Source organism: Papio anubis, chromosome 5 (genome assembly GCF_008728515.1).
Source record: "Papio anubis isolate 15944 chromosome 5, Panubis1.0, whole genome shotgun sequence".
In the NCBI taxonomy this organism is placed as follows: domain Eukaryota; kingdom Metazoa; phylum Chordata; class Mammalia; order Primates; family Cercopithecidae; genus Papio; species Papio anubis.
In genome coordinates, this window is record NC_044980.1 from 168,334,917 (window position 1) to 168,362,694 (window position 27,778).

The following is a 27,778-nucleotide window of genomic DNA, read 5'->3' on the forward strand; positions in this document are numbered from 1 at the left end:
CTACCCTTTCACTGCTGCCCGCCTGAGCCAGTCCTTGACCGACATTAACGTGTAGATGCGTGGGTATGCACACATGTGTTCCCCTTGTGCATATCACACTCAGTATCGGCACACTTTTGGAGGCCCTCCCATCAGCCCAGCTAAGTCTTTTGTACAGCTTCACCGCGTTCTGTCATGTGTACGTTTACACTTTCCAGACTTTGCCAACACAAGCAGTGCTTTGGGAATCACAGGACAGATTCCTAGAAGTGCAACTACCAGGTCAGTAGTCTGAGTGATTTTAACATTAATGGGGTTTCCAGACCCAAGAAAATGCTTCCTTCCACAAATGCATGTGTGTGTGCTGGAGTACACACTCTGGCCCACACACATCCGCGCCCGCACTTGCGCACACACGGAGCTGTTGCCTGCTACTGCCCTCAGAGCCAAAGCTCCAGTGTCCCAGTTCCCACGCCTGTGTGGCCTCCACCCACAGCTCTTATTAGCCATTTCTTGCTGTATCTGAACTTCTAGAGGATTGGGACCACCACACCTGTTCACACGTATCCCCAGCCCCTGCCCCAGAGCTTGCCTTGGGCTCCTGGGCAAAGGCAAGAAGGAGCCCGAACTCCTAGCACATAATGGGTCATCAACACTTTTTTTCCCAGGTTTTTTTTTTTTTAATTCATATAAATTTATGGAGTACAAGTGCAATTACGTAACATATGTAGATTGCATACTGGTCAAGTCAAAACTTATCATCTCCATCACCCAAGTAATGTATATTGTACTTATTAAGTAATTTCTTATCACCCACCTCCTCACCATTCAGAGGCTCCATTGTGTAGCATTCTATGTGCTAAGTCCATGTGTACACATTTTTTACCATCTTCTGAGTGAGAACATGCAATATTTGACTCCAGTTGCACTGGAGGATATTATTTTAACTAAAACAAGGCAGACACAGAAAGTCAAATACTGCAAAAGACAGGATTTCATTCTTTTTTATAGCTGAATGGCATTCCATTTTGTGTGTGTGTGTGTCTGTATACCACTGCTTCTGTTTCTTTTTTCTGTCTTTTCTTTTTTTCTTTCTTTGTTTTTTGTTTTGTTTTGTTTTGTTTTCAGGTTCTCACTCAGTTGCCCAGGCTGGAGTGCAGTGGCATGATCTCGGCTCACTGCAGCCTTGAACCCCTGGGCTCAAGTCATCTTCCCGCCTAGGCCTCCCGAGTAGCCTGCACTACAGGCGTGCACCACCATGCCCAGCTAATTTTTAAACTTTTTGTAGATACAGGGTCTCCCTACGTTACCCAGGCTGGTCTCAAATTCCTGGCCAATCCTCCCACCTCCCCACCTCAGCCTCCTAAAATGCTGGAACTACAGATGTGAATCACTACGCCCTGTTGCCTTTTCTTTATGCAGTCATTCACTGATGGACATGTAGGTTGATTCCATATCTTAGCTACTGTGGATAGTGCTCGAAAAACATGAGCTCAGATATCTTTTCGATATATTGACCAGCATTTCTTAAATGAAGCTGTCCTGCCATGTTAAGTGGAAAGAAAGGGCTCCCTGGGAAGGCCAGGGATCATTTCAGCTCTGACCGTCTGGACCGAAGCCAGGTTGGTCAGCAGCTCGTATGGGGGCAGCCACTCTAGGCTTGGAGAGGCTTGTCTTCCTTGCAACCCCAAAATAACCCCTCCCAGCCCGTTTTGAGCGGCTCCTTGGGGACTGATGCTGGAGCCACTTTCCAATACCCTCAACAGGCACCTGGAACATTTGAAGTGGTCGATTACAGGGGAAGAGTTCTGAGAATGAATAGCTCATGAGAATGAGGAACTGGGCGGTGCCGGGCAGCCACCTGCTCCAGCCCACCCCCAGCTGCCACACCGCCGAATCCTGATACGCAGCAGGAGGTCAGGGACTGTGTGCCCCTTTTCCCACCTTCCAATCACATCACCCTCTGCTCGAACTTCCCCTCCACCTGCCGGAGGCGTCTCAGGGCTCTTGGGATACAACCCACCATCTTTCTCCTCCAAATGTTCACAGCAGTTTTCTCTCTGGAATCTGCTTGTCCCATGTTCACTCAGTTACCTCATTCCCATCTGTACTGATCTCAACTCGAATGTCGCTTCCTTGGGGAAGCCTTCCATACCGACACCATGATACATTCTGGCGGTGCTATTTCCTTTTAGATAACCCTTAGCACAGCTGCCATCAATAAGCAGCTCCACCGTAGGTCCCGGATTGTGTCTCCTCCCACCCCTGTGCTGGGCGCTCCAGATGTGTCTGCTGTGCTCACTGCTGTAGCCCAGTCCTCAGCACAGCGTCTTCACCTGCAAGCCGCTTGGTATGTGTCATGCTCATGAATGCTGTTTGCTGGCATGCAGCTTCAGCCAATGACAAAAATGTTATTGGGAAGAACCTACCACGTACCGGGCACTAAGGGTTTTCCATCCCTTTACTGTCTTCCTTTCACAGCCATCAAGTGAAGGAGAAGGTAGTAGCATCACCATTTTACAAATGAGAAAACTGAGGCTCAGAGAGTTGGAAGTCACGTGCCCAGGGTCACAAAGCTATTTCAGCAACAGCGCTGGAATTGGAACCCAGATCTGTCCAATGTCCAAGTCCTTGCTCTCAGCGCAGGGGCTCCCCTTCACTCCTCATGGTGTCCGTTCTGTAGAGTAAGGATCAAACCACCTGTTTCACAGGGTTGCCGTGATGCTCGCCCAGCAGGGGCATCAGGCACAGTGGTCGCTGCGTGGGTGCCATTTTCTTTTCCCGTTGTACATTATTGCCTGGAAAATCAGATTTATCTTTCAGGCTGAGTGAGAAGGCCAATCAGGCCTTAACTGATTCCCCCAAATTGCTGGCCGCTTGGGTGCAATTGCCGCTTGGGTGCAATTGCCAGGGCTGTGTCTGGGGTTTAAGTACTTAAACCACAAAAGGGGTTTCACTTCCCGCTGAAAAGGGAAAAGAAAGTATTGGACTTGATTTGGCAAATTTGGAGGGGGAGCACATCCCAGTCCCCAGCTTGGTTGCTTTTCTAGATGGCCTCATCCCTCTGGTTTTCAAACTGAGTGCACACCAGCGGCATTTCTTCTGGGGTTTCATGGGTTGTGGGTAGTGAGAGGGAGGCTGTGGCATCAGGCAGACCTGAACCCCTGGGGCAGTCTGCCAAGTTCTACCTCTTTCTGTGGAGAGCTTCACCCTCCAAGCCCTGGTCCTCTTCACCACCAGGTGGAAGGATAGAAGAGAAGAGTGGTATTTTGTGTTTCACCACAACTCAATTCCTGGGAAGACACATTCTCATGGTGAATCACCAAGGACTCCACTAAGAAGAGAGTGCTCCCAAGGCCTTGAAAACTCAACACTCTGCCCAATGGGATTAAAAAAACACCCCCTTTCTGTCCACCTCAGAAAGCACAAGCCTCTGCCTGAGGTGAGTACAAGGGAGGTAGAAGTGAGAGAGGATGGAGAAGTTACCTCTGGAAGACTTCCTGGAGGAGGTGACAGAGGAGGCCAGGGCTTGACAAAAGGGTAAGAGCTCTCTAGGTAAGGAAAGGCCTTCCAGGCAGTGAAAACAGCATGTGCAAAGGCACAGAATCAGAATGGGCCTGGCACTTTCCAGAATTAAATACCGCAGAGCCAGATCAACGCTACAAGGCAGCAGGTGCTGTACAATCTAACTCGGTACAAAGTGCAGAGAGGTTACTCCTGCTTTTAGGCATCTAGGAGGACTCAAGGAGACAGGTACCTGAGCTGGGCCTTGAAAGGAGAGTGGTTGAAGTAAATACAAGGAAGAGTGAAGCACCAGACATAGGGGACGCAAACGCAGAGACAGGAGGGAGAAGGCATGCTGCATCTGGGGACATGCTCGGTTGCCCGAGAGTCTGTGAAATTAACAGGCAGATGCTGGAGTGCTGGGTGAGACCCTGTTGGAAAGACAGGTTGAAGTCTGATCGAAGAATGGGCATTAAATACAGGCCAAAGGAGTTTGAGCTGAATTCGAATCCAGGCTCTGCCACTCTCTAGGGGCATGACATCACCTGGCCTCTTTGAGCCTCAGTCTCCTCAACCGTTAAACAGAGACAATGATTTTCCTCACTCGTGGGGTTGTGAGGATTCAGTAATATTTTATTTACTATGTGTGGTGTCGCTTTGCCCAGGACGATCCTGCAGGACAGTTGTGCCGTGATTCGTTGAAACTTCTTCCCCCTGCAGATGGCAGCTCAGATTGTTTTCCATTCTTGCCATTGCACATCTGCCAGTGGACATCCTTGTGCACATATCCTCATGACAGCAGTTGCACTGCCGTGGGCTGGGCTCCCTGAAGGATGGCTTAGATCTAAGCGACCTAGAGGGCCATCCATTATATATTGGAAATGTTAAAAGAAGTGAAGGAGAAGCAGTTGCTCAGTAGCGTGTATGCTGTGTATGGACAGTGCCCGGGGTGTGTCCATGTGCATGCAGAGGCATGAGAAACGCAGGAGGCCCCCACATACCAAATGGTCAGCAGCAGTCACTTCCTGGTGCAGGGGCGCAGGTGTGTGGTGGCCCTGATTTTTGGCCCTTTCTGTACACCTCAGGGGTACTTGGCTTACTGGAATAAGCCTGTCATCACTTGAGAAGTTTGAAAGGACAGTTTGAGAGACTATTTTTTGTTAGCTATGATGGTGACAATGATGGTGACAAGGATGACATGATTCTTCCTCACAGGCAAAGAGAAGCCATTGAAGGTTGCTCCATAAGGGGATGACGTGGCCCTCTAAGGCAATCCTTCTGCCCACATGGGACAGGAGAGGATGGGAGGGAGACAGAGCGCTGTACAAAATCACCTGCCCTCGAAAAAGGTGACCAGAATTTACGGGAGCTGGGCTTTAAATAGGAATACAGCAGAAGTGGTTCTTCTTTGAAAACTCCATGAAGAAAGGACTCACAGCTGTTTTGGTCATCATTGTCCTCCCAGCACCTGGAGAAGCATCTGACACATTCTGGGTTTTCAGAGAAATGTGTGTTGAAAAGGACTGAGGAAGAGAAGGAGGGGTGGGAGGGGAGAGAAGGAAAGAATTTTCTAATTATAGGAGAGGCTGGTTCACTCAGATTTGAAGACCCCTCATCCAAACATAACTCAAATGTCAGCCTGATGCCAAAATACCTATACCCGGCTATTGGGGTAAGTCAGAAAAAATTTTGATGAGAAATAGGGATTCTCAAAAAAATACCCTGATTGCTACCCCCTCCGAAGTTAATTAAGTGTGGCGGTGAGACCCATGCTGTTTGGGCTATTTATATAATGAAAAGATCTGCTAAAAATAATACCCGGAGGTTCAGCTGCCAGGACTGGTGGCTGAGCCAGGGAGGGTGGCAGAAGGTGATCGGGAACCCTGATCCCTGCACGAACACAATCGTTATGATTAAATGATGCTTCTCGTATTCAGGTTGCAAACCGCTCCAGGCAGGAGCCTGGGAGAGGCTTAATTTATGTTTTATGGAGATTAGCTTGCTTCTGAGAGGAGGTTCCGCCGTCAACTCGATTTCTGCACACTCTCAGAGCTCAGGAGATTGCCTGCTCTCTGAAAAACCAGGAGAAGCTGGTAGAGAAGGACCGGGGCGTGGAGCAGGGCCTCCGCTTGTTTCTCGCCAGCTGGAATCATATACAGCCACCACTGGGAGGGCGCCTTGGAGATTATCTGGTGACCAGGGGCTCTTATTTAACCAAGAGGCATTGCACATGCAGTTACTTTATTGAAGTAGTGTTTGCACTACTTCAATAGTGCAAAGGGAGGAAGGGAGGAAGGAGAAACCACCCAAATGCCCGTGAGAGGGTGATATGGGGAAGATAGGATAAACCTATTCATGGTGAGCCTCCCCACAGACTGTTATGCAACCATTAGAAGGATTGAGTGAGTTCTGTCCCTGCTGACCTGGATGTGGGATCACGTGTTCTGCCAAGTAAGACCAGTAAGATTTAGAGATGTGTTCAGAGCAGGGGTGGCGTGGATGACAGGTGACGAACTGCAGACTAAATCTGGCCCTCTGCCTGGCTTTGTACAGCCCGTGGCTAAGAATGGTTTTTACATTTTTAAATTTTGGAAAAAGATCAAAAGGAGATTTTTGTGACACGTGAAAATGATATGAAATTTAAATTTCAGTGTTCATTACTGAAGTTTTGTTGGAGTGCAGCCATGCTCTTCTGTCTGCACGTCATCTGCATAGCTGCATTCTCACTGCAAAGGCAGAGCCGAGCCGTCACAGGCTGCTAGGCAGAACGTGTTTATTACCTGACCCTTTTCTGAAAAAGTTTGTCGGCCACCACCTTAGAGTATGATGACATTTTGCCCAACAGCAGCACCAGATACTGTTCTCAGCACTTCAGAGGAGTAGATTCGTTACATTTGTTTATTCATTCATTCATTTTATCCTTTATTCATCAGACGCTTAATGTCTGTCTGTGGGGCCAGGCACCAGGAGCAAACAGATGCAGGCCCTCTTCTAGTGGAGCTGAAAGTCTGTGTCTAGATCCTTCTTTTCTCAGTACAAGCACTTCCAGCTTTTCCAACTCTTCTCACAAGTCTCAGTATCCAACCCCTTGCATCCTGCCTCCCTTCTGCCTCCCCATTATGTATCCTGATTGCCCGAGTCCCTCCCAAAGAGAGGTATCCAGACTGGCCCCATACTTCCTGGGGTCTTGCTAAGAGGTTGAGATCTAGTAGAAGGATACATCTTGAATCGGGTCATGCTTTCTATCTGGTTTCAAGGTGCTTAACATCCAACCTTTGCCTTTTTAGCTCCTGCCCTCCACTGACTGCAGAGAGGGAGATCCCCAATACTTGACTCCATCACGCAGATGGGAGCAGGCACCAGCTATGGAGAGGGATACAGCTGTGTCTCCACGTGACCCATCCTGCATGACACCAAAGCCACCGCCAGACAGTGCCTCGGATTCTATGCAAAACCTGGGGAGCGGAGACCTACCCCAGTCCCAGGAGGAAGCTAGCTCTTCAGGGGATCATCTGAGGACTGGAGTTTGATACATGAACCTGGCTTCAAGGCTTTGCTTTTCTCTATTCTTCATTCATATTCATTCTCAACACCTTAGAAGGTGTTGCTTAATTTATTTCTAGAAAAGCAGCCCAGAGTCAGTCATTGAAGCCTTCCCCACCCCCTGGCCAAAAAAAAAAAAAAAAAAAAAATTGGACACATTTTGGCTCTGTTGGGAGCCTGGAATCCAGTGGTTGGCGTAATTGTCACATTGGGAGCGGAGAAGCAGCAGCCAGGGGCCCTGGTCAGGGGACCGAGCCATAGGGTCCCAGCATGGCACCCAATGGCACAGCCTCTTCCTTTTGCCTGGACTCCACCGCCTGCAAGATCACCATCACCGTGGTCCTTGCGGTCCTCATCCTCATCACCATTGCTGGCAACGTGGTCGTCTGTCTGGCCGTGGGCTTGAACCGCCGGCTCCGCAACCTGACCAATTGCTTCATCGTGTCGTTGGCTGTCACTGACCTGCTCCTCGGCCTCCTGGTGCTGCCCTTCTCTGCCATCTACCAGCTGTCCTGCAAGTGGAGCTTCGGCAAGGTCTTCTGCAATATCTACACCAGCCTGGATGTGATGCTTTGCACAGCCTCCATTCTCAACCTCTTCATGATCAGCCTCGACCGGTACTGCGCTGTCATGGACCCACTGCGGTACCCTGTGCTGGTCACCCCAGTTCGGGTCGCCATCTCTCTGGTCTTAATTTGGGTCATCTCCATTACTCTGTCCTTCCTGTCTATCCACCTGGGGTGGAACAGCAGGAACGAGACCAGCAAGGGCAATCATACCACCTCTAAGTGCAAAGTCCAGGTCAATGAAGTGTACGGGCTGGTGGATGGGCTGGTCACCTTCTACCTACCACTACTGATCATGTGCATCACCTACTACCGTATCTTCAAGGTCGCCCGGGACCAGGCCAAGAGGATCAATCACATTAGCTCCTGGAAGGCAGCCACCATCAGGGAGCACAAAGCCACAGTGACACTGGCCGCCGTCATGGGGGCCTTCATCATCTGCTGGTTTCCCTACTTCACCGCATTTGTGTACCGTGGGCTGAGAGGGGATGATGCCATCAATGAGGTGTTAGAAGCCATCGTTCTGTGGCTGGGCTATGCCAACTCAGCCCTGAACCCCATCCTGTATGCTGCGCTGAACAGAGACTTCCGCACCGGGTACCAACAGCTCTTCTGCTGCAGGCTTGCCAACCGCAACTCCCACAAAACTTCTGTGAGGTCCAACGCCTCTCAGCTGTCCAGGACCCAAAGCCGAGAACCCAGGCAACAGGAAGAGAAACCCCTGAAGCTCCAGGTGTGGAGTGGGACAGAAGTCACAGCCCCCCAGGGAGCCACAGACAGGTAATAGCCCTAGCCGTTGGTGCACAGGATGGGGGCACCGGGAGGGGAGGCTACTGATGGGAATGATTTAAGGAGCTGCTGTTTAGATGGTGCTGGTTTCTGTTCTAGGCACTCTTCATGAGCACTTTGTAAACACCCTCGTGCTTAATCCTCCCAACGGCCCCCAAAGGGAGAACTTATTAGCTCCATTTTAAAAGGAGCATATTAAAATTCTCAGAGGACTTGGCAAGGACCGCACAGCTGGGGCCTGAAGAGTGGCCACCTGACTTTGGAACTCGCGAGCCCTTTTTCCTAGCTACATTGTCCTTACAATTAGGAGTCTTATGTTTGAAGCCTGACTGCCACTAAGGAGTCGTAAGTGTTCAATGAACCCCTCCAGGATAGCACTCAAATAACCATGTCACCAATGCTGCCACTTGATGGGGCTGTTGTGGAGTTAAATGAGAAACTCAGCTCAGTTCAGCATTTATTGAGCACCTACTATGCATCAGCTCTTACCGTGGGGGTGTGTAAGTCGGTGGGGAAAGAGGCCAGTGGAGTCAGAAAGGTGGGGCCTTGAAGGTGGCTGAGTTTGGGCATGATACTGTAGATTTTAGGAAAGGTGAAAGAGTTAGAAGCAAGGGTAAGGGTACCTTCAGCAGATCTATGCTTTGGAAAGAGGGCTCTGGGTACCCCTAAGATGTGGACCAGAGGATGAGACTGTAGACGAGGGGGTTGTGGCACTGACTCATAAGAGAGGAAAGAGAAGAAAGCAAAATCAAGGAGGCCATAGATCTTAAAAGCTTGCAGACTCTCGGATGTTCAGAGTGCGGGAGATGCAAGTGAGGACAACAGGATTCCCCCTCCTGAGGGCACCAGGCAGAAAAGATGCGCAGAATCAGAATGAGATTTGGATAAATTCGCTGGTGACAAAGCCAATGCAGGATCTTAAGGGAAACCACACCAAAGACCTGAGTGGCGCCGAGGAAGCTCCCTGTGGGGAGAAGCAGCTTACTGGTCTGGGCTTTCACTGCTGAGAGGAGCAAATGAAAGAATGCTCAGAGGATACCTGGCACATAGAAGTTGCTCAATAAATGTTGCTTTCCTTTCTCTTCCCACAGACCATGGCTTTGCCTTCCAGGATGCTGGTCTGTGGAACTGACCCTTTCATTCATCTGTTTGTTCATTTGTTCATTCATTCATTTGCAAACATTCATCCAATTCCCACCACATGCCAGGAATCATGATGAATACTGGGGGTGTAGAAATGAGATTTTTTGGGGTTTATGGTGATGACGTTATGGAAAATCAGTGGCATAGCCCTGGTCTCAGCTCTGCCGGCACTCACCTTGTATCCTGAGCAAGTTCCTCCCCATCTCAGGCCTCGGTTTGCTCATCTCATAGAGAGTTGATCTACCCTCACCGGGCTTCCTACTTGCTGTCCAGAGTTGCCTGAAGCTCACATGAGCGAAAGGACACAAACATGCTCTGCCGTCTCCCAACAGGACATAAGTCAGACTCAAGAAAAGCTTGTGTGGATGCTGCAGACCCACCAACAAGGTTTCCAGGTTCTGGAGTTGTGGGGGCAAAACTGCCTAGTGAGACCCCTGCATATTCCCTCTGGTCCTTGTAGCTACCACCCCCATTCCCAGGGGTGGAGTGTCCCTCCATAGACTTGGATCTGGGGCCCTCTGCTCCCTCACCACTGTCCATCTGAAGCAAGCCTGTTGCTCCTGCATTGAACTGTGGCCTCAGGCCCTGGACCCGGTCCCTCAAATCCACCCTCCAAGTGCACACCTGGAAACTTCCGCTTCCAGTCCTGATGGGCAAAACGCCCACCTACCATATCCTTGCACAATCTCTTATTCAGGAGGCAGCTGGAGTGCAAAGCCTACTCAGTTCACAAAGCTTAAAAAAGAAAAAAATACAGGGATGTGGTTCAGCTAGAAGGTGGTTGCCACTCCTGGGTTTAGTCTTGTATATCCCTTTGTATTTGCCGTTACCTGTTTGAGTCCTGGGTTAATAAGCCGCCTTTTCAGCTGAGTCCTTAAGGGAACTTCTTCATTCAATAAGCACTTAACAATAGCTAACATTCATTGAGCACCCACTACTGGCCTGTTTTCATGCCTGACATTGTTTCTAGGCATTAATTGTTCCTTGGGGGCATCCTACTCCCACCCCTGCACCCAGTGCTAAGGGCACAAAGTGAGATAGAGCATCTCCCACCCCCTGCCACCCTCGGCCACCTGCAATTGCTCATGGTCTAGTTAAGAAGCTGACTGGTCAGATTCAGAGCCACACATGCCAAGGATTGAAGCCCGGATGGGGCTGGCATGTGGGCCCAGGAGCCCACCCCGGAGAGTAGACCTCTGAGCTTTTAAATGCAAATGAGAAGACCCTTTCATCCAAGGCAGGACTGGACCCTTGAGACTCAGGGCCTCACTTCATCCTCCACACAACCCCGTGAAGCAGGGACTTGCTTAATCTCCACTTTACAGATGGGAAAACTGAGGCTCACAGAAGTCAAGTAAACTGCCCCAAGGGACACAACCCAAAATTGTGATCTGAGCAACAACAGAAATAGCAGCGCCTGCCATAGACTGTCCTCTGGGTGCCCGGCATGCTGCAGGGTATGAGTGTCCATCTCCTGTTCTGATCCTTGCGGGCACCCTGGGTGAGGGGCTGTGAAGAAACAAAGGCCAGCAGAGAGGCGGTGCCTGCCAGGGTCATGCATGCAGCCATGGAGGCAGGGCCAGAGCCGAGTCCAGGGCCCATGCTCCTGGAGAGCACAGCTGTGGTCTGTCCTCCAGTGGTGCAGGGGCAGAGGGCTTTGGCAGAGAAGGGTTGGGGAGCCAGTCAGAGGGCCCCACACCGTGGTTGAGGGCATGGAGGGCGGAGGTAGCCAAGAACAGCCAGAGGTTGATATTCCCACCAAGACTGCCAGGGCGATCAGGGCCTCGTGTGTCCCTCGATAAGCTCGGCTCCCAGTTTCCCTGCTGGCTGATAGCATGTCCTTCCAGCTCTCCGTCTGGGGTCAAACCCGCACTGACCCAGAGCCCTTATCACTGCCAAGATTGGGCTGTCTGCCTGAGCCAAGAATTCCAAAGGGAACTGAGCCAGCCTGCCCTGGGTGGGGTGGGGGCACCATCGGCCAAGGGGTGACTCCAGAAGATAGAGTGGCCAAGCTGGCTGGTCCTCCCTTCCCTGTGGCCAACTAGCAGCCCCCCCACAACGTTCCTGCCTAGCCTCTATGAGTGCTCTTTGCAGCACACCCAGGGCAGCTCACCCCACAGTCAGGGGCCCCGGCTGGTCCCACCATTCGAGAACCTGCTGTCTGCCTTGTGGGCAGACACCATCTGCCCCTCATCACCCCTCATCACCTCTCCCCTGTCTGCTCTCAGATACCCCTGCTCCCAGCCTCTCCCTGTCTGCTCCGTCACTCACAGTGAGCTCCCTAAATCATGAATCTCAGTGTAGTGCCCTGCTCAGGACTCTCCTCTGCCTCCCACGGCCGCCTGCACATAGGTAGCCCTGTGTCCATTTCCTGTGGCTGCCATAACAAATCCCTACCAGCCTAGTGGCCAAACATAACACATGTTATTCTGTTGCAATTCAGAAGGCCAGATGTCTGAGATCAAGGTGTTAGCAGGGCTGGTTCCTTCTGAAGGCTTCCAGAGAGCCTCCCTTTCCTTACCTTGCCCCACTTGTAGTTAGCCTGCATGCCTTGGCTTAGGGCCCCTCTCATATCACTCCAGCCTTTTGCTTCCAAGGTCACGTCACCTTCTGCTCTGCTGTAGCCAGCTCTCTCCCTCTACCTCCTTGTTAGAAAGACACTTGCAATTGCACTGAGGCCCGCCTGGGTAACCCATGCTACTCTAGAGCCCCAGCTCAAATTTTGTAACGTCATCGAATCTGCAAAGTCCATTTTGCCGTGTAAGGTAACATTCTCAAGGGATTAGGATGTGGACACATTTGGGGGCCATTATTCAGCCTCCCACAAGTCCCAACCCTCTGGCCCACCCTGATTTGGTCCCTGCCCACCGTCTCGCTGCCTTTCCTGCCACCTCCCCAGCCCCATCCACCACCCTCTGCCCCAGCCAGAATAAACCACCCAGAGCCCAGTGAGAAGCATTTACCAAGGACTTGCCACCTGCCAGCACTGTTTGCGGTAGAGCAGTGAGCAAGTCTGAGGCCCTCTTCTCATAGGAATGTGACTCTGCAGCAGGCATTCTCACAGTGTGGCCCCCACCCGCAGGGGACTCCCAGAAACAGAGGAGCTGGCCTGGCCTGCCAGCCTTAATGAGTGGCAGAGCTAGAATTTGAGCCTGAGTCTCTCTGATCCCAAAGCCTAGACTCTAGGGTGAAATGCTCTCTGGATTTGAACTTGGCCCTGTTTTTGACTGTCACCTCAGTGCTAGCCCTACACATACCAGATGGGGAAAATGAGGACCAGGGAGGCAAGTGACCTGTCTGAGGTGTGAAGCAAACTCAGGAAAGGCTGGGAGAAGAACCCTGTGTTTCTGGACCCCTGCCTAGGTCTCTTTGAGCCCTTTCCCCACCCATTCACTTGTTCATGGTAATCTCCCAAGGCGGGAGATAATATTCATTAGCACCTGGGCTATCACGGTCTCCGGGCGTGGCCCTTCCTCATGCCTATACACTCCCTGGGCCTGTGCCTGTGGCTTCACTACTCCTGATGTCTGCAGGGCTGGAGTCACAGCTGGTGCCTCCCCACTCCTTCCAGCTTTTCTTCTGTCCCCCCATCAGCTCAGCATCCCAACTGGCCCCTGACTGGCTCCCTGAATTTGCTTTCCTTCCCTCTGTGAGGTTTTCAGGCATAAGTTGGATTATACTCCACTTCTCCTATTGCTTAGAGTAAAACAGCAAATTCTTATTCCCATCTCCAAGGCCCTGCCCTGCCACGACCTCCTCTCCTGCTCCTCTGGCTCCCCTCAGCCCACATGGTGTCTAACCCCACGCAGACTCCCCTCAGCCCAGGCCCTCTTCTTCCCCCTCTTGACTTACCCTATTGGTTTAACGTCTGCTCCCCCTAGACCGTAAGCTCCATAGGACAGGCCCCTGTCTGTGTTGTTCACTACTAGACCCTAACACGTGGCACTGTGCCTGGCACAGAACAGGCCCAGGAATATTGCTGGTTGAATAAATGAATGAGTGAATGTCTTGTTCTAGGCCCCCAAGAACCCTGAGAAGTGAACCCACCCCCACTGTAGAGATCAGGAAACCACGTCTCTAAGAGAGAAGTTCCAGAAACCTCATAAGAACTCAGAGATTCCTGGTTCCCGTTTTTAGCTTGGATGGCACGATAAGCCTCCCTGCAAATACTGGCATCGGGGCAGGTTTCCTGGCAGAACCCAGCACCAGCTCTGAATCACAGAACCGCGGGGTGGGAACAGCCTAACCCCTCTCCAGCTCCAGCACAGATGAACCCGGGAAGGTGGTGCGACTTCTGGCCAATAGCATAGACAGCAAGCTTCTGAGTCAGGATTGGAATCCGGAGTTCCCAACAACCTGGGCTGTGTCCACAGCATCGCCACGGCATGTCCTGGTTTGGCCAGAAGTCAGGGGCACAGCTTGAGGAGCAAGACTGACTTTATCTTTTGCTCCAAATCCAATCTCAGAAGATGAGGCTGCAGCCACGTGTCTGATACACACTCTTCTCAAGAAGAGCTGTTGCCCAGAAGATAAGTTTCCTTAAGGGCCTGAATGTGTTCACCCCCTTCAAGAGCCCCAGCTTGTTCACTTATACATTCAGCTTTACTGAAATGCTCCCTTTAGCACGTGGTTTCAGTGTTCCTGCCCGGCCTCTATGAGTGCCCTTTGCATTACGCCCAGGGCAGCTCACCCCACAGTCAGGGGCCCCGGCTGGCCCCGCCACTCAGGAACCTTCTGGCTGCCTTGTGAAGCTGGAGCCCTGTCTCACAGCTGCTGGGGGTGCTCTCCTGGGCTGCTGGAGGGTGGGCCTGCCTGGCATGAGTCATGGCCCCACCACTTACTGGTTTGACAACCTCGGGCAAGTCACTCTCCAGTCTGAGCTGCAGCTTCTTTACTGTAAAATGCTGATAATCATCAGACTTACTTGGAAAAGTCAGAAAAGGCGTAAAGGGCACAGACATTGAGCATAATTCCTGGCATGTGACAGGTATTTCAGCAAATGAGAATTTTCATTCTTCACCATCCATTTCGTTTTCTTGTTCCTGTCTGTCTGCCTGCCTGCCTGCCTTTTTCTTTCTTTCCATTTTATTGTAAGTTTTTTTCAAGCTACATTTGACATATTCTAGAAGTCACCTGTTTGAAGTGGACAGTTCAGTGGTTTCTAGTATGTGCATGGAGTTGTGCATCTACAATCACAATCCATTTTAGAACATTTCACCACCCCCTGAAAGAAGCCCTGCACCTGTGAGCTGACCCCCACGCTCCCTGCGCTCCACTCCCTGCACCTTCACACCGAGGTGGCCACGCGTCTGCTTTCGGCCTCTCTGGACCTGCCTGTGTGACATTTCATAGAACAGGTGCTCTTCTGTGCCTGGCTCCCTCACGTAGCATAACATTACCACGGTGCTATCTTTATTTTCCGCTTTTTTTTCCTTCGCCTCTTTCTTCCATCCTTTTTGCTGTGATTTTTCCTTCCCCTGTTTCTTCTTTCCTTCCCTTTCTTCCCTCCAAGGGCCCATTTTTCCTTCCCCAAGTGTTTGGGCTTTAGGGCGGCTCGTGGCCTCTGCAGGCCCTGGTGGAGAGCTCGAGGCTGCACCCTGGGCCACCGGGGCCCCAATCCCTTCCCGCCCAGCTTCTCAGGGCCTGCACTTCTGCACAGCAGCCACGCGGAGCAACGGCGCCAGCACTCAGTTAATCCTCTTCCTCTTCTGTCTCTTCAGAGAGTTTGGGGAGTGAGAGCCCCTCCCACTCCTGGAGAGGAAGTCAGGGGAAGGAGAGCAGAGAGGAGGTGGGAAGCCCTTTACAGCCTCAAAAGTCAAGGAGAATAAATCGTGGCCCCCCAGGAGTCACTGAAAGGTAGAGAACCTTCCTACATGGGTCTGGGGATGGTGACTGGAAGCCATCTGGAGACTCTGGCTTCTACCTGTGAACCCCTCCTTCCCCTCCCCTGCCCTGCCTTTGCCCTGATCTACACCTCCTGGCTCCCTCTGAGCGGGTCGGAAGGCGCTACCTTCCCAGGGACCGAGATGGGGCGGGAAGGGGCGCCGTGCCTTCGGGGCCACTGCTAGTACATTTGTACCCTTAAGAAGGAGCATGGCGGCTGGGCGTGGTGGCTCACGCCTGTAATACTGGCGCTTTGGGAGGCTGAAGCGGTGGACCACCTAAGGTCAGGAGTTTGAGACCAGCCTGGCCAACATGGTGAAACCCCATCTCTACTAAAAATACAAAAATTAGCTGGGAGTGGTGGTGCGTGCCTGTAATCCCAGCTGCTCGGGAGGCTGAAGCAGGAGAATCGCTTGAACCTGGGAGGCAGAGGTTGCAGTGCACTCCAGCCTGGGTGACAGAGCCAGACTCCATCTCAAAAAAAAAGCACAGAAAGGTGAACAAATGAGGAAAAGGCCCTTCCTCCAGGGGACCCGGCCCGGGGTGCACAGCCTGGCAAGCAGAGGAAGGGCTCACGGCAGGCCCCTGCCCCCTTCACCTGATGCCTTTGTGCAGAGAACGGCCTGCACAGCCGTATGGGGGCTGCATACTTTCCAGACCCTTCAGGAGACAGCCCAGCAAAAGGCAGGGGTCAGAAAGCTTTTCCTGCAAAGGGCCAGATAGCAAATATTTTAGGCTGTGCAGCCCATTTGATCCCTGTTGCAGTGCCGCAGCTCTGCCCTTGTAGGGTGAAAGCAGCCACAGACCGTACATAAATGGATGGAGATGGCTGTGTTCTCATAAAACTGTATTTGTGAACACAAAAATTTGAGCTGCATATCATTTTCACAGGGTCACAAAATGTTATTCTATTATTTTTCAACCATTTCGACAAAAACAGGTGGTGGGCTCAATTTGCCTGTGGGCTATCGTTTGCCAACCCTGGCGTGGGGGAAGAAATGTGTGCCATTTCCAGCCCCTGGCTGTGTGACCTTGGGCAGGTGGCTTGCCCTCTGAGCCTCAGCATGCTCATCTGCAAAATGGGGATAAAAATGCCTCCCTGAGAGAACTAGGATAAGATTTAGCACCGATTTATGCAAAGTGCCTGGCACACAGCAAATGCTTAGTAAGTGGCAGCCTTTATTTATTTATTTATTTTCCCCATGGCCCATTTGCCAAGGAGCAGCTGGAAAGTTCAGGGCAGGCTCTGTGGATGCATGTCTCAGCTGTGCTACTGAATTGTTCCAGGGGGGTCCTGACCCTAAGCCTGGTGCCCCCCATCTGAAAACGGGAGACTTGGATCGGTGTCTGGGGACCATTCCAACACTAACTATATATAAATACTTAACAACGGAGAGCGCATGCCAACCCCCCAACTGTGTTGTGTCAAGAATCTTCTGGCAAGGGTGGTGAGGAACGTGTTTTTCATACTAATGAGTCTCTCAAATTCAGTAAAACGTGTCCTTGTCACGACTTGAGTTGCCGGTCCGGGAGTCAGGGGCAGGTGAGGGTGCAGGCTGGACCCAGGGCGGGATTGCTGAGAGAGCCCCAGCCATGGGGACAGGAGACCAGACCAGACTTCCTCATTCCCTGCCACAGATTGGCTGTGTGAGCTTGGAGAGATCGCATCCCCCTCTTGAGTCCCAATTTCCCCATCTGTAAAAGAGAGCTAAGAATTCTGGCAGCTGTCCCTGTCCCTGAAGCAGCAGTGGTGAGTCACAGGGCTCCCTGTTTTGGGGTGTTCATTACACTCACAGTGGCTGTTTGTGGCAGAGCATTCAGAGAGTGGAAGGGGGTGTGCCTGCATTGCAGGGTGTACACAGCCCTTGAGGCTCTCCTGGGGTAGGAGGACCGTTCCCTCCCCGCCCTGCCTGGAGATAGGAAGTCGAGGTGGTCCCAACTGCCCCAAACTGGCAAGTGGTGCTACACAGCCATCAGTGTGCCTGCTTCTCCTGTCTCTGATCCATGCAGAAAGCTGCAGAAGGTAGCGAGGGCCTCACAGACAGGAGGTCGCAGGTCCATGGAGGACACTCAGTCCCTCCTCATGTGAGGACTGACCACATCCCTTTGTCACCCAGGGACACTGTCAGGGTGGGTGGCAGGGCTGTCCCCAATGCCCAGAGGATTCAGGGAACTTCTCCTTCTCATGCTGAATCTGGAGACACAGAGTTTTAAAACTTACTGTGAAAATGGAAGATAAAATGGGAAGTCATAGAGAACCCCATGTCTGTTGCCATCCTTCCTAGTCCCTGAAGTCCCAGCTCGACGCTCCCTTCCCATCTTGGTGTGGGTGCAGACATGGCCTTAGTATCACGGTGGTAAGAGGATGCACACTCTCTTGTTCTGCCCTGCTTTCGTTCCACCTGGTCTTCGTTCCTGAGCAGGCAGCAAGTCTCTCCCTTTTGTGGCTGCTGAGTTTCCTGCTGTCTCCCCCATTCACTCATCCCCTACCAGACACTCTCACAAACTGGGAAGCCATCTATGACATGGCGGCGGTCTGTTGCCAGAGCTCTGAAGGCCGACCTCCCCAGTTGGCTGGCTGGCTGACATGGGGCAAGTGACTTCCTCTCTCTCAAACTCTGTGTCTTCTTCATCTGAAAAATGGAGCTGATCATTCCAGCGCTTCCCTCCCAGGGCTGGGGAAGGAACAGTTGAGTGAGCGCCCTTGCCCCAGTAGTGGAGCTTGGCACGCACACCTGGACATGCCCAGGCGTAAGATACTTTGTTTTATTCTGCTCGGGGACCTTATAGGCCACCACTTCACAGATGATGGAAAAACTTAAATTTTCCAGGTCAGGGAGCTCAGCCACTTCCAGTAGTAAACATGGTGGCTTTGGAAATGGCACGCAGTCCATGCAGGCTTCTCTCCCCTCCCCACCTGCATCCCCCCAGTGTAAGTCCCCAGAGGCTGTCTGGCCCCAGTGGCATTCTCTGGGCCACTCCAGACCCGGTTCTGGCTAGCTTCTTCATGGCACAAGGGGATAGTTGGGCCGGTTCTGGCTCTCCTGGCACTGTCCAAGCTAATACACCCCACGTGTGCCTTTATTCTGCTATGGTGGCCTTGTGCAGGTGGTAGTTCTTAGGGCTCAGCCTGCTTTGCTTCAGCGTGGAGGTGGAGCCCGTCCTCCTGCCCACCAGCTGTGCATTCTCTTGGTCAGGGCGTTCAACCCTATGTGCCAGTCTCTGTAAGTCCCCTGCCAGCTGACTGCTGGTGGCTGTGGGATCCCAGGCTGAGCACCCAGTGCAGCCCAAGACCTGTGCTATCATTTCTGCCTAAAGTTTTTACCCTGTGAGATGCCCATGAAACGCCCAGACCCACTCCCCAGCCTCATCTCTCCTGCAGAGTGAATATGTTTTGCCAGAGAGGTAAGCTCCCTTCACTCTCACTGGGGTCACCGCCCCCATGCAGTCAGCAGAATGAAGAAGTGCCAGACAACTGCAGTAGTCCTGCTGCCTGCCAGCCATGCTGGGAGGCTCGGGATCTGGGAGATTCACCCCCAGCCCCTGTGGAGGCAGGAGGAAGGAGGAAACAACAGCCGCAGGCCTCTAGCTAAGAGCTTGCCTGCAGGCCCCCTTCCTCTGAGACAGCCTTGTTCTGAGCTTTGATAAAGCAAAGCACAGCCTCTGTGCTTTCAGACCTCCCCAAGTCCTGCCTCTCTCTAGTGAATTCTGCCCCCTGCCATCCATGGGCTTCACCCAACAGGAGAGGTTGGGAGGTGCACCAGCCTGGCACCAAACTCAGCCCACCACCGCCTCCAGGGTGGTGCCCCTTTCACCCTGTTGGTTGTGGGAAACGGCTCTCGCAGGCTCTGCAAACCTAAGCCATTGCCTCTCTCCACCGTTTCTGTTTGGGACTTAAGAAATTGTCTCTGCCTTCACCTGCCATTGCTGCCTGAGTGGCAGGGCCAGTGCCGATGACACAGACAAGCCAGGGCCAGGAGCCGTGCCGTCTCCCTGCATTGCAAAGTCCAGCCCAGCCTGCCCCACCTGACAAGCATCTCACGCTGCCCAACACGTTGACCCTCTCCCAACAATTACCTGGTAATGGTGACTACTAACCATCGCTACCCTGGTAACAGTTGAGGCTGGTGGAGTCAGACTTTAGGGAGCTGGCTGACCTTGGGCATGCCGATTAACCTTTCCAAGCCTCGGTTTCTTCACTTGTCAAAGGGGATGTTACTAGTACCTGTTTCAAAAAGTTGTTACAAGGATTAAAGGAAAGAATAATATAGAGGCTGGAGAACAGTGTCCAGCACACGGTGAGCCCCAGGGGGTACACCAGCTCGCGCGGGAGTAGGTGCGAGAAAACCCTTCCCTATTGTTGCATCTGGCTGTTGTCTCTTCTTCACTCTATGATAAACATCTTCATGCAGGGAACACTTTGTTTCTTTCAGATTATTTCCCTAGAAACGGAATTTCTGGAAACAATTACTGGCTAAAGGGGAGGGTATTTGAAGCCTTTTGCCACACTTCGCCTCGCTGTTTTCTAGACAGGCTGTGGGGGCCTCCCTGCTGCCAGCCCCATCAGGTTATTACTTCCTCGAAGCCACATCAGCAAGAGGGCCTAGAAGTGCTGTGAGGGCGGCAGACTAAGGCAGAGGGCATAGACCGCACGGAGAAGGGGTCACCAGCATTTAAGGATGGGCAAGGGGACAGGGAAGAGGGGAGAGGAATCCTCAAAGGGGCTGAGAAGGAACCGTCTGAGAGGTCCCCAGGTCCAAGGCCTGAGCCATTCAGAGGCTACAGAGCCAGTAAAGGTCTCAAACCAAAGAAACTGGCACGGCGATTCAGGGCCTACACGCAGGACACAGCGCTCAACAGGCCCAGGCAATTCCCAGCTCTGCCAGGCACTGCTCAAGGCCCAGGGGCAAACAGTAGGCCTCTCTGAACCTCAGTTTCCCCATCTACAAAATGGGCGTGACACTTCGCCTGCGTCTCAGAGCTGGGATGTAATGAGGGATCGTGACTGATACTGAGAACTGCCTGTGTGTGAGCCGCTGTTGGCATGAGTAGGCAGGAGCCTGGGGGTTTCCCTCAGTTTGAAAAAAACATTTCACGGTTTTGAGGAGAGGGCGCGTGAAGTCAGCCCATCTGAAAGTGGCAGTTATTGAAAAGTTCAAGCAGCTGGGCAGGGCAAACACAGTCCAGGACTTGGGAGACCTGAGTGTGACCCCGATTCTGGAGCAGCGTGGGCCAACTCTGGGCCCCCTCTGAGTTCGGCCGTGTGCATTATAAGGCGGGGAGCCCCCCACTTTGCCATGGGGCCGACCTGGACTTCGCAAGACTCCACCACTCTCTGTGAGTCCTGGGCAAGTGACTGAAGTTCTTTGGGCCAAGACGCCCTCATCTGTTAGAGATAAGAACAGGATAAATATCTATCATATCGATCACGAGGATGTTGTAAAAGTTAAGCGACAGTGTGGATGTTAAGGGCCTCCTCCATGCATACTCTTGTGGTTTTATTACCAGCAATCCTAGGTCAGTAGCAGGAAGTGGATGGCAGGGAGGTGGGGGAGGGACTTCGCAGGAAGTAGGGCTCCCACGCCTTCACTTCTTCCACCGGAGGGTCTGCAACACACTCAGCGCCGCCTACTGGCTGTGTGACCCCCTTGCCAGGTCTTCTAACCTCTCTGTGCCTTAACTTCCCCTTCTATAAGACGGGGAGAATCTCAGCACCTGCCCCATGGGTTTGGAGTGAGAAGGAACTGAGTTAAGACATAGAAAATGCTAGAGACGGGCCACAGTGCAGCAGGAGCTCAGCGGACGGTGGCCTTGAGTGGTAGTTCTTAGGGCTCAGCCCAGGCTTTGCGCCTAGCGGAGGTGGCAGGAGCCCGGTCCCTCTGCTCACCAGCTGTGTGACTTTGGTCAGGGCGTTCAACCCCAGGGAAGGCCAGTCCTCTCTTCTGTAAAGTCCCCGCTAGCATGACTGCTGGTGGCGTGGGGGATCCCAGGCTGAGCACCCAGTGCATGCTCAAAGACCGTGCTGAGTCACACATTTTGCCTAAAGTTTTACCTTTAAAGAGGATGCCCATGAAAATTGCCCAGACCCACTCCCCTGCAGCCTCATCTCTCCCAGCAGTGAGTGAATATGCTTTGCCAGAGAGGCAAGCTCCCTTCCCCATTCCCCCACTGGGGTATTCACCGCCCCATGCAGTCATAGAATTTGAAGAAGGGCCATCCCGGTCACAGACTGAGTCCAGTCATTGTTCAATTCACGACACTCTCCCTGCTCTACAGCCTTCAGTGGCTCCCCAGTGCCTGCCAGATCACACACAAATTCCTCAATCAAGACCTTCATGCTCCGACTACAGAATCCCTTTCTGCTCTTCTCATCTTCTTCTGCCCCATGCTTCTTCCTCTTCGGCTGAGATAGGCCATTCCCTGTTCTCAGAGAATACCCCAGAGCTCAGGCTGCTGTCTGCCTGAAGAGCCTTACCCACCTTCCCAAACACCCCTCATGGCAACAGGCCCAACTCAAACGCCACCTGCTCCATGTAGCCTCCCGTGAACTCCAGAGCCAGAAATGGCTTTTGTGCCACACAGTCTTGCTGGTGCACGCCCACTCACACTCACGGGCAACACACCCATGCACACTCAGGCACTGGAGCACACACACGCTCTTGTGTGCAAGCAGACCTGCCCTTGTGTGTAGTTTACACCTGTGCGTACACTGGCACACCTACCCGCAGACGCTCGCTTACAGGCTCCTGTTATCACACAGGCAGTTCTGTTTTTACACTGCAACAATTAACCCAAACGTTTTCTCACCCTTGAGTTGCTGGAGACCAGCAGCCCTGCCCAGATCATCTCCGTGTCCCTCGTATTATCCCTCTGTACCGTTCTGCCTGATCCATTTAGCCCGCCCCACAGGAAGCAGCACGTCATCGTGGGAGGGAAGCGTGCTTTGAAGTCAGATAGCCCTGGGTTCAGATTTGAGAGTTGCTACTGCGTGACCTGGGGCAGCTCTTACTTATGTGGAGCCTCACGTTCATGGTCTGTTAAATGCACACACCTGTTCTCGCTTTATCGTACCATTGAGAAAGTTAAACAGAAAAAAGATGCAAAACACCTAGCTCAGGCCCCAGAACGGGAACACTCAGTAAATGCTACTTCTTGCCAGGCATTTATTCATTCACCAGCAAATTCAGGGATCCTGCTAGAGTCACAGCCAACCCCTCCCTCTGGCAGCCTCCAGGTCAGGTCCGAGGCTGTAGCTCAGGAGTGTTCAGGGATAGGGGTCCCAGGAGCTCCCTCATCACAATTCCCTTTGTGGGCCTAAAGCTCCCAGACCCTCACTTTCCCTTTATCATGGAAGCTATTAAAAAGGGGTTAAGGCCTGTGACTGACAACTGTTGATCTCAAGTAAGTCCCACGGGGTTCATTTCACCTCACTGGGTGCAAAAGCAAACCCAGGATGTTTGCAAAGCTCTTGCTGGGAGTCTCCCCGGCCTGCTCAGCGGCCTGCTCAGCGGCCTGCTCATGCTGCCTGTTAACGCAGGAAGAAGTGAGCCCTGCCTTAAAGGGGGATCCCTGCCATTCCCACCGCCCCTCAGTCTCCACTTCTTCAAAGCAGACCCTGAGGGCGGGCAAACCCTCTGTGCTTACTTCCAGAAAACCAGGAGAAGGCCTTGAGAAAAGAATTCCTTTCATGAGCAGAGGGCTGCAGTGTGGGCATTTGGGCATATTGGGTAATGTTGGTTTGTGGCAGAAAACAAGGGGGAATGAAAAGAACACCGTGATTGGTCTCCAGGTGACTTTGTGTCCTGAAATTTCCACCACGGCATATTTTAAAACAACCAAAAAATAGGTATGGTCTAGAGAAAAGGGTCCCCCCCAATTTTTGCAAAAGCCTAAGGCAGTAAGAAAGATCTCTCGGGAGGTGGGTTGTGGCTGGCCCCAAGGATAGGAGCCAACCCCTCTTCTCCCCAACCTCCTGCACTTCCATTTCCTCTTAAAGGAGTGACATCCTGGTGACCCAGTTCCCAGGATGAAACTGACCCTCTCAGTCTGGGGTTTCCGTGTGTTGTTCAGTACAGGATCAGCCCAGAGCCTCAGCACACAGTCCCTCTACTGTCAGGTTTTTGTTTGTTTGTTTGTTTGTTTGTGCTTTGTTTTTTTTATTTGAGACAGAGTCTCTCTCTGTCTCCCAGGCTGGAGTGCAGTGGCGCGATCTCGGCTCACTGCAAGCTCTGCCTCCCGGGTTCACGCCATTCTGCTGCCTCAGCCTCCCGAGTAGCTGGGACCGCAGGCGCCCACCACCACGCTCGGCTAATTTTTTGTATTTTCAGTAGAGACGGAGTTTCACTGTGTTAGCCAGGATGGTCTCGATCTGATCTCCTGGCCTCGTGATCCACCCACCTCAGCCTCCCAAAGTGCTGGGATTCCAGGCGTGAGCTACTGTCAGTTTTTTGGGACCCTCAGGGACAAAACATTTACAAAGGCGGAGAAAGAGAAGGATTCCCTGAAATTTCAAAACATTCCACTTCTCCCATCTCATCTCATGGCTTTCACAGCCTCTTCTTCAGGACTGCTCCTGTTGTACAGATGTGGAGAGGGACTGAGGAACGGAGAGGGATGGAGTTGTCTGAGCCCCAGCAGCGGTGGGTGAGGAAGGCTCAGACAGAATGCAGGACTCCTGGTTCCGAATCTCACACCTCCTCCCATTCACTCCTAGCACGCAGTTGCTGCTCAGATGTTTGTTGAAGTGGTAAACCTCCCTCACTATCTCCCTCCGGGGCTCCTGCCCACAAGACTCTTACAGGCTGGTGGTGAGAAGGTAGATGGTGAAATGAAGCCAGAAAGTGGGTACCGGCTACTGGAAACAGCCGGGGAGAAGCTCAACTGCTTCTGACCATCTATGAAACTGGGAAGTCAGAAGACAGGAGAATCACTTTCCAAACTGAGATTTATTGGGGTTCTCATTCATTTGTTAACACACATGAACACCTACTATAAACTTGGACAAGGTAGATGATGAAAGATCCAATGCCTGTCTTTATGACACTCCTGTTTAGTCCAGGAGACAGACAAGTAAGCTGACACCTAACCCAGGGACATAAGTGCCTCGGCAAAGGGGCTGCAGGAGCCAGGAGGGAACCAGTAATTCTGGGAGACCTCAGAGACAGCTGCCTAGAGGAGATGATACTGAGCAGAGTATTGAAACAGGAGAAATTGGCCAGGCATGGTGGCTCACACCTGTAATCCCAGCACTTTGGGAGGCAGAGGCAGACAGATCACGAGGTCAGTTTGAGACCAGCCTGACCAACATGGTGAAACCCTGTCTCTACTAAAAATAACAAAAAAAAATTAGCTGGACATAGTGGCATGCACCTGTAATCCCAGCTACTCAGGAGGCTGAGGGAGGACAATTGCTTGAACCCAGGAGGTGAAGGTTGCAGTGACCTGAGGTCGTGCCACTGCACTCCAGCCTGGGCGACAAAGCAAGACTCTGTCTCAAAAAAAAAAAAAAAAAAAAAAGTAAAGACACAGGATAAATTGACCAGCAAAGAAGAAAACGCAGGAATTTAAAGCAGTGTGAATAACAAAATCTGTGCAAAGGCACAGATGCAAGAAATAGCAGGGTAACACATACAGATGGTGGTTCTGTCTGATCATTTGTATGATAAGCAGTGGAGGGAAATGGGAAGGGGCACTGGCATTCATCATCCATTGTCCTCACATTAGCCTTGTGAGGCTGCTATTATTAACTCATTTCACAGATGAGAAAACCGAGGCTCAGAGCGGGGCTGAGCAAAGCTACCCACGCCCAGTAGCTCTGAAACCGGGTCCTGTCCCCTGGTGGCTGAACATATTATAACACTGTCCATGTAAAAACACGAGATTCAGATTCAAATGACATTTATTTAGGAATGTGATTAGTCTGAACCCTCTTGACTGCAAGTAGCAGAAACCCAGTTACAAGAGGATGGAGTTTGGGAGATAGGTAACTGACTCATAGAACTGAAGAGACTAAGAGTAGCTTCAAGCGTGGCTGGACCCAAGGGCTCAAATGTCCTCAGGAATTTGTCTTTCTCCAGCTTTCAACTCGGCTTTCCACTGTGTTGACTTCATCCTCAGGTGGAGTCTTCCCGTAGAGCCACCAGTGGGTGCAAGCTTCTATCTTAACATCTTTGCAGACCCAGTGGAAAAGTATATCCCTTTCCTACTATTCCAACAAAAAGCTCCAGGCTTCAGTTTCATCAGCTGGATTGGGTCATATGTCTATCCCCGAAACCAACTGTCACGTACCCAACCCTGAAGCCAGGGCAAAGGGAAATAGGTCAACTCCACCTAATCGACAAGGACAAAAAGTGGGGAAGGTCGAATTCCAAAGAAGAATCAAGGTGCTGTTAGCATGAGAAGGGGAATGGAGGATGGAAATGTGAAAACGAGGTGTTTATCACAAACACTTACTGTTCAGCAGACGCCGTGTTATACACACCTATAACCCCATTAGCATCCACTAGCTTCCAGTGTTCTGGCTCAGGGCAAAGAGGGGCCATGGGACCGTGAAGGGGGTTGAAGAAGATTAAACCTACTAGAATCTTTGCAAGTGATAGGTTGGTGCAAAAGTAATTGCAGATTTTGCCATTAAAAGTAATCTATACTAGAGTCTACACAGCATGGGAATCCCAGTTTGGTGTTTCATCCCAGCTTATGCACAGCATGGGGGGCAAGTCAAGTAAGAGAGAGAGGGACTCCTGCCACTGGGCTTTTTAAAGCTAAATATGCATGTCAAAATGCCTCGGATAATCACTTAAAAAACAGAAGGTAGAGATTCCATATGGTATGGAGGAAAGAGAATGAGAAAAAGAAATCAACTTAAAACAAGAAAAGAGAGGGGGGAAAATTTAGAAAAAAATGGGACAAATGTAAAGCAGAAAAACAGATGGAAGAAATGAATGAAAATAAATCAGTAATTACAGTGAATATAAATGGAATAAATTGGCCAATTAAAAAAATACAAAGATTGTCAGGCTTGGTTTTTTAAATCCAAACAAATGTTTTTACAAGAGACTTAAAATGTTAAGAACATAATTTTTGAAAGCATAGGAAGGAAAAAAAGATGTACCCAGCAAATACTAACTGAAAGAAATCTGAGTAGCTATAAGCAAAAGTATACCAACTTTTTTTTTTTTGAGATGGAGTCTCACTCTGTTGCCCAGCCTGGAGTGCAGTGGTGGGATCTCGGCTCACTGTAAGCTCTGCCTCCTGAGTTCATGTCATTCTCCTGCCTCAGCTTCCTGAGTAGATGGCACCTGCCACCAGAGCTGGCTAATTTTTTTTTTTTTTTTTTTTTTAGTAGAGACAGGGTTTTACCTTGTTAGGCAAGATTGTCTCTATCTCCTGACCTCAGATCCGCCCGCCTCAGCCTCCCAAAGTGCTGGGATTACAGCCATGAGCCACCACGCCCAGCCAAAGTATACCATCTTTAAAGATAAATATGGTCACCATATTTTGATAAACAGTTCAGTTCACCAGAAAGATACATTTTACATTTGTATGTACCAAATAACCCTGCTTTAAAAATATGTAAAGTTGACAGAACTACAAAGAAAAATTGATAAATAATCGTTAGAGCAGAAAATGTGTAATATACCTCTATCAAAATTTACAGATTAAGGCCGGGCGCGGTGGCTCAAGCCTGTAATCCCAGCACTTTGGGAGGCCGAGACGGGTGGATCACGAGGTCAGGAGATCGAGACCATCCTGGCTAACACGGTGAAACCCCGTCTCTACTAAAAAAAAATACAAAAAACTAGCCGGGCGAGGTGGCGGGCACCTGTAGTCCCAGCTACTCGGGAGGCTGAGGCAGGAGAATGGTGTAAACCCAGGAGGCGGAGCTTGCAGTGAGCTGAGATCCGGCCACTGCACTCCAGCCTGGGCCACAGAGCGAGACTCCATCTCAAAAAAAAAAAAAAAAAAAAAAAAAAAAATTTACAGATTAAGCTATGATAAAATAGTAATTAATATTTGGGAAACACAAAATGCTTAGAACACTGTATCTAACAACTAGAGAGTACATATTCCTTTCAAGCACATATGGAACATTTAAAAAGCTGACCATGTATTAGGCTAAGAAGTATGTATCAGCATATTTCAAGGCATTGAATATGCTTCATACAGAATAATTATCTGACTACAACAAAATTAAATAATAACAAAACTCTTACATAGTTGTAAACATTTTTAATAGATCATGGGATGAAGAAAAAATAATTATGGATATTAGAAAACATTTTAAAGTAAACGACAATGAAAATACTGTACATCAAAGCTTATAGGATGCCACTAAAACGCCACTCAAAAGGAAATATATGGCCTTAATGGCT

The 27,778-nt window shown here is 51.0% G+C and overlaps 1 protein-coding gene across 3 annotated transcripts in view; it reads left to right on the forward strand.

Annotated features, from left to right (window-relative positions):
• Positions 1–27,778, forward strand: part of HRH2 (histamine receptor H2) — a 53,974-nt gene that overhangs the window by 18,303 nt on the left and 7,893 nt on the right. Inside the window, exons 2-3 of one of the 3 annotated variants that reach the window (XR_004183911.1) lie at positions 6,771–8,372; positions 15,245–15,380. Coding sequence is in view for 2 of the 3 variants with exons in the window: in XM_031666611.1 (XP_031522471.1) it covers positions 7,297–8,372; positions 8,481–8,493 (1,089 nt within the window). In the remaining variant the exon portion in view is untranslated. Of the gene's footprint in view, positions 1–6,770; positions 8,373–8,480; positions 9,465–15,244; positions 15,381–27,778 lie in introns of those variants that run through there. The other 2 variants (XM_031666611.1, XM_031666610.1) reach the window with 2 other exon arrangements.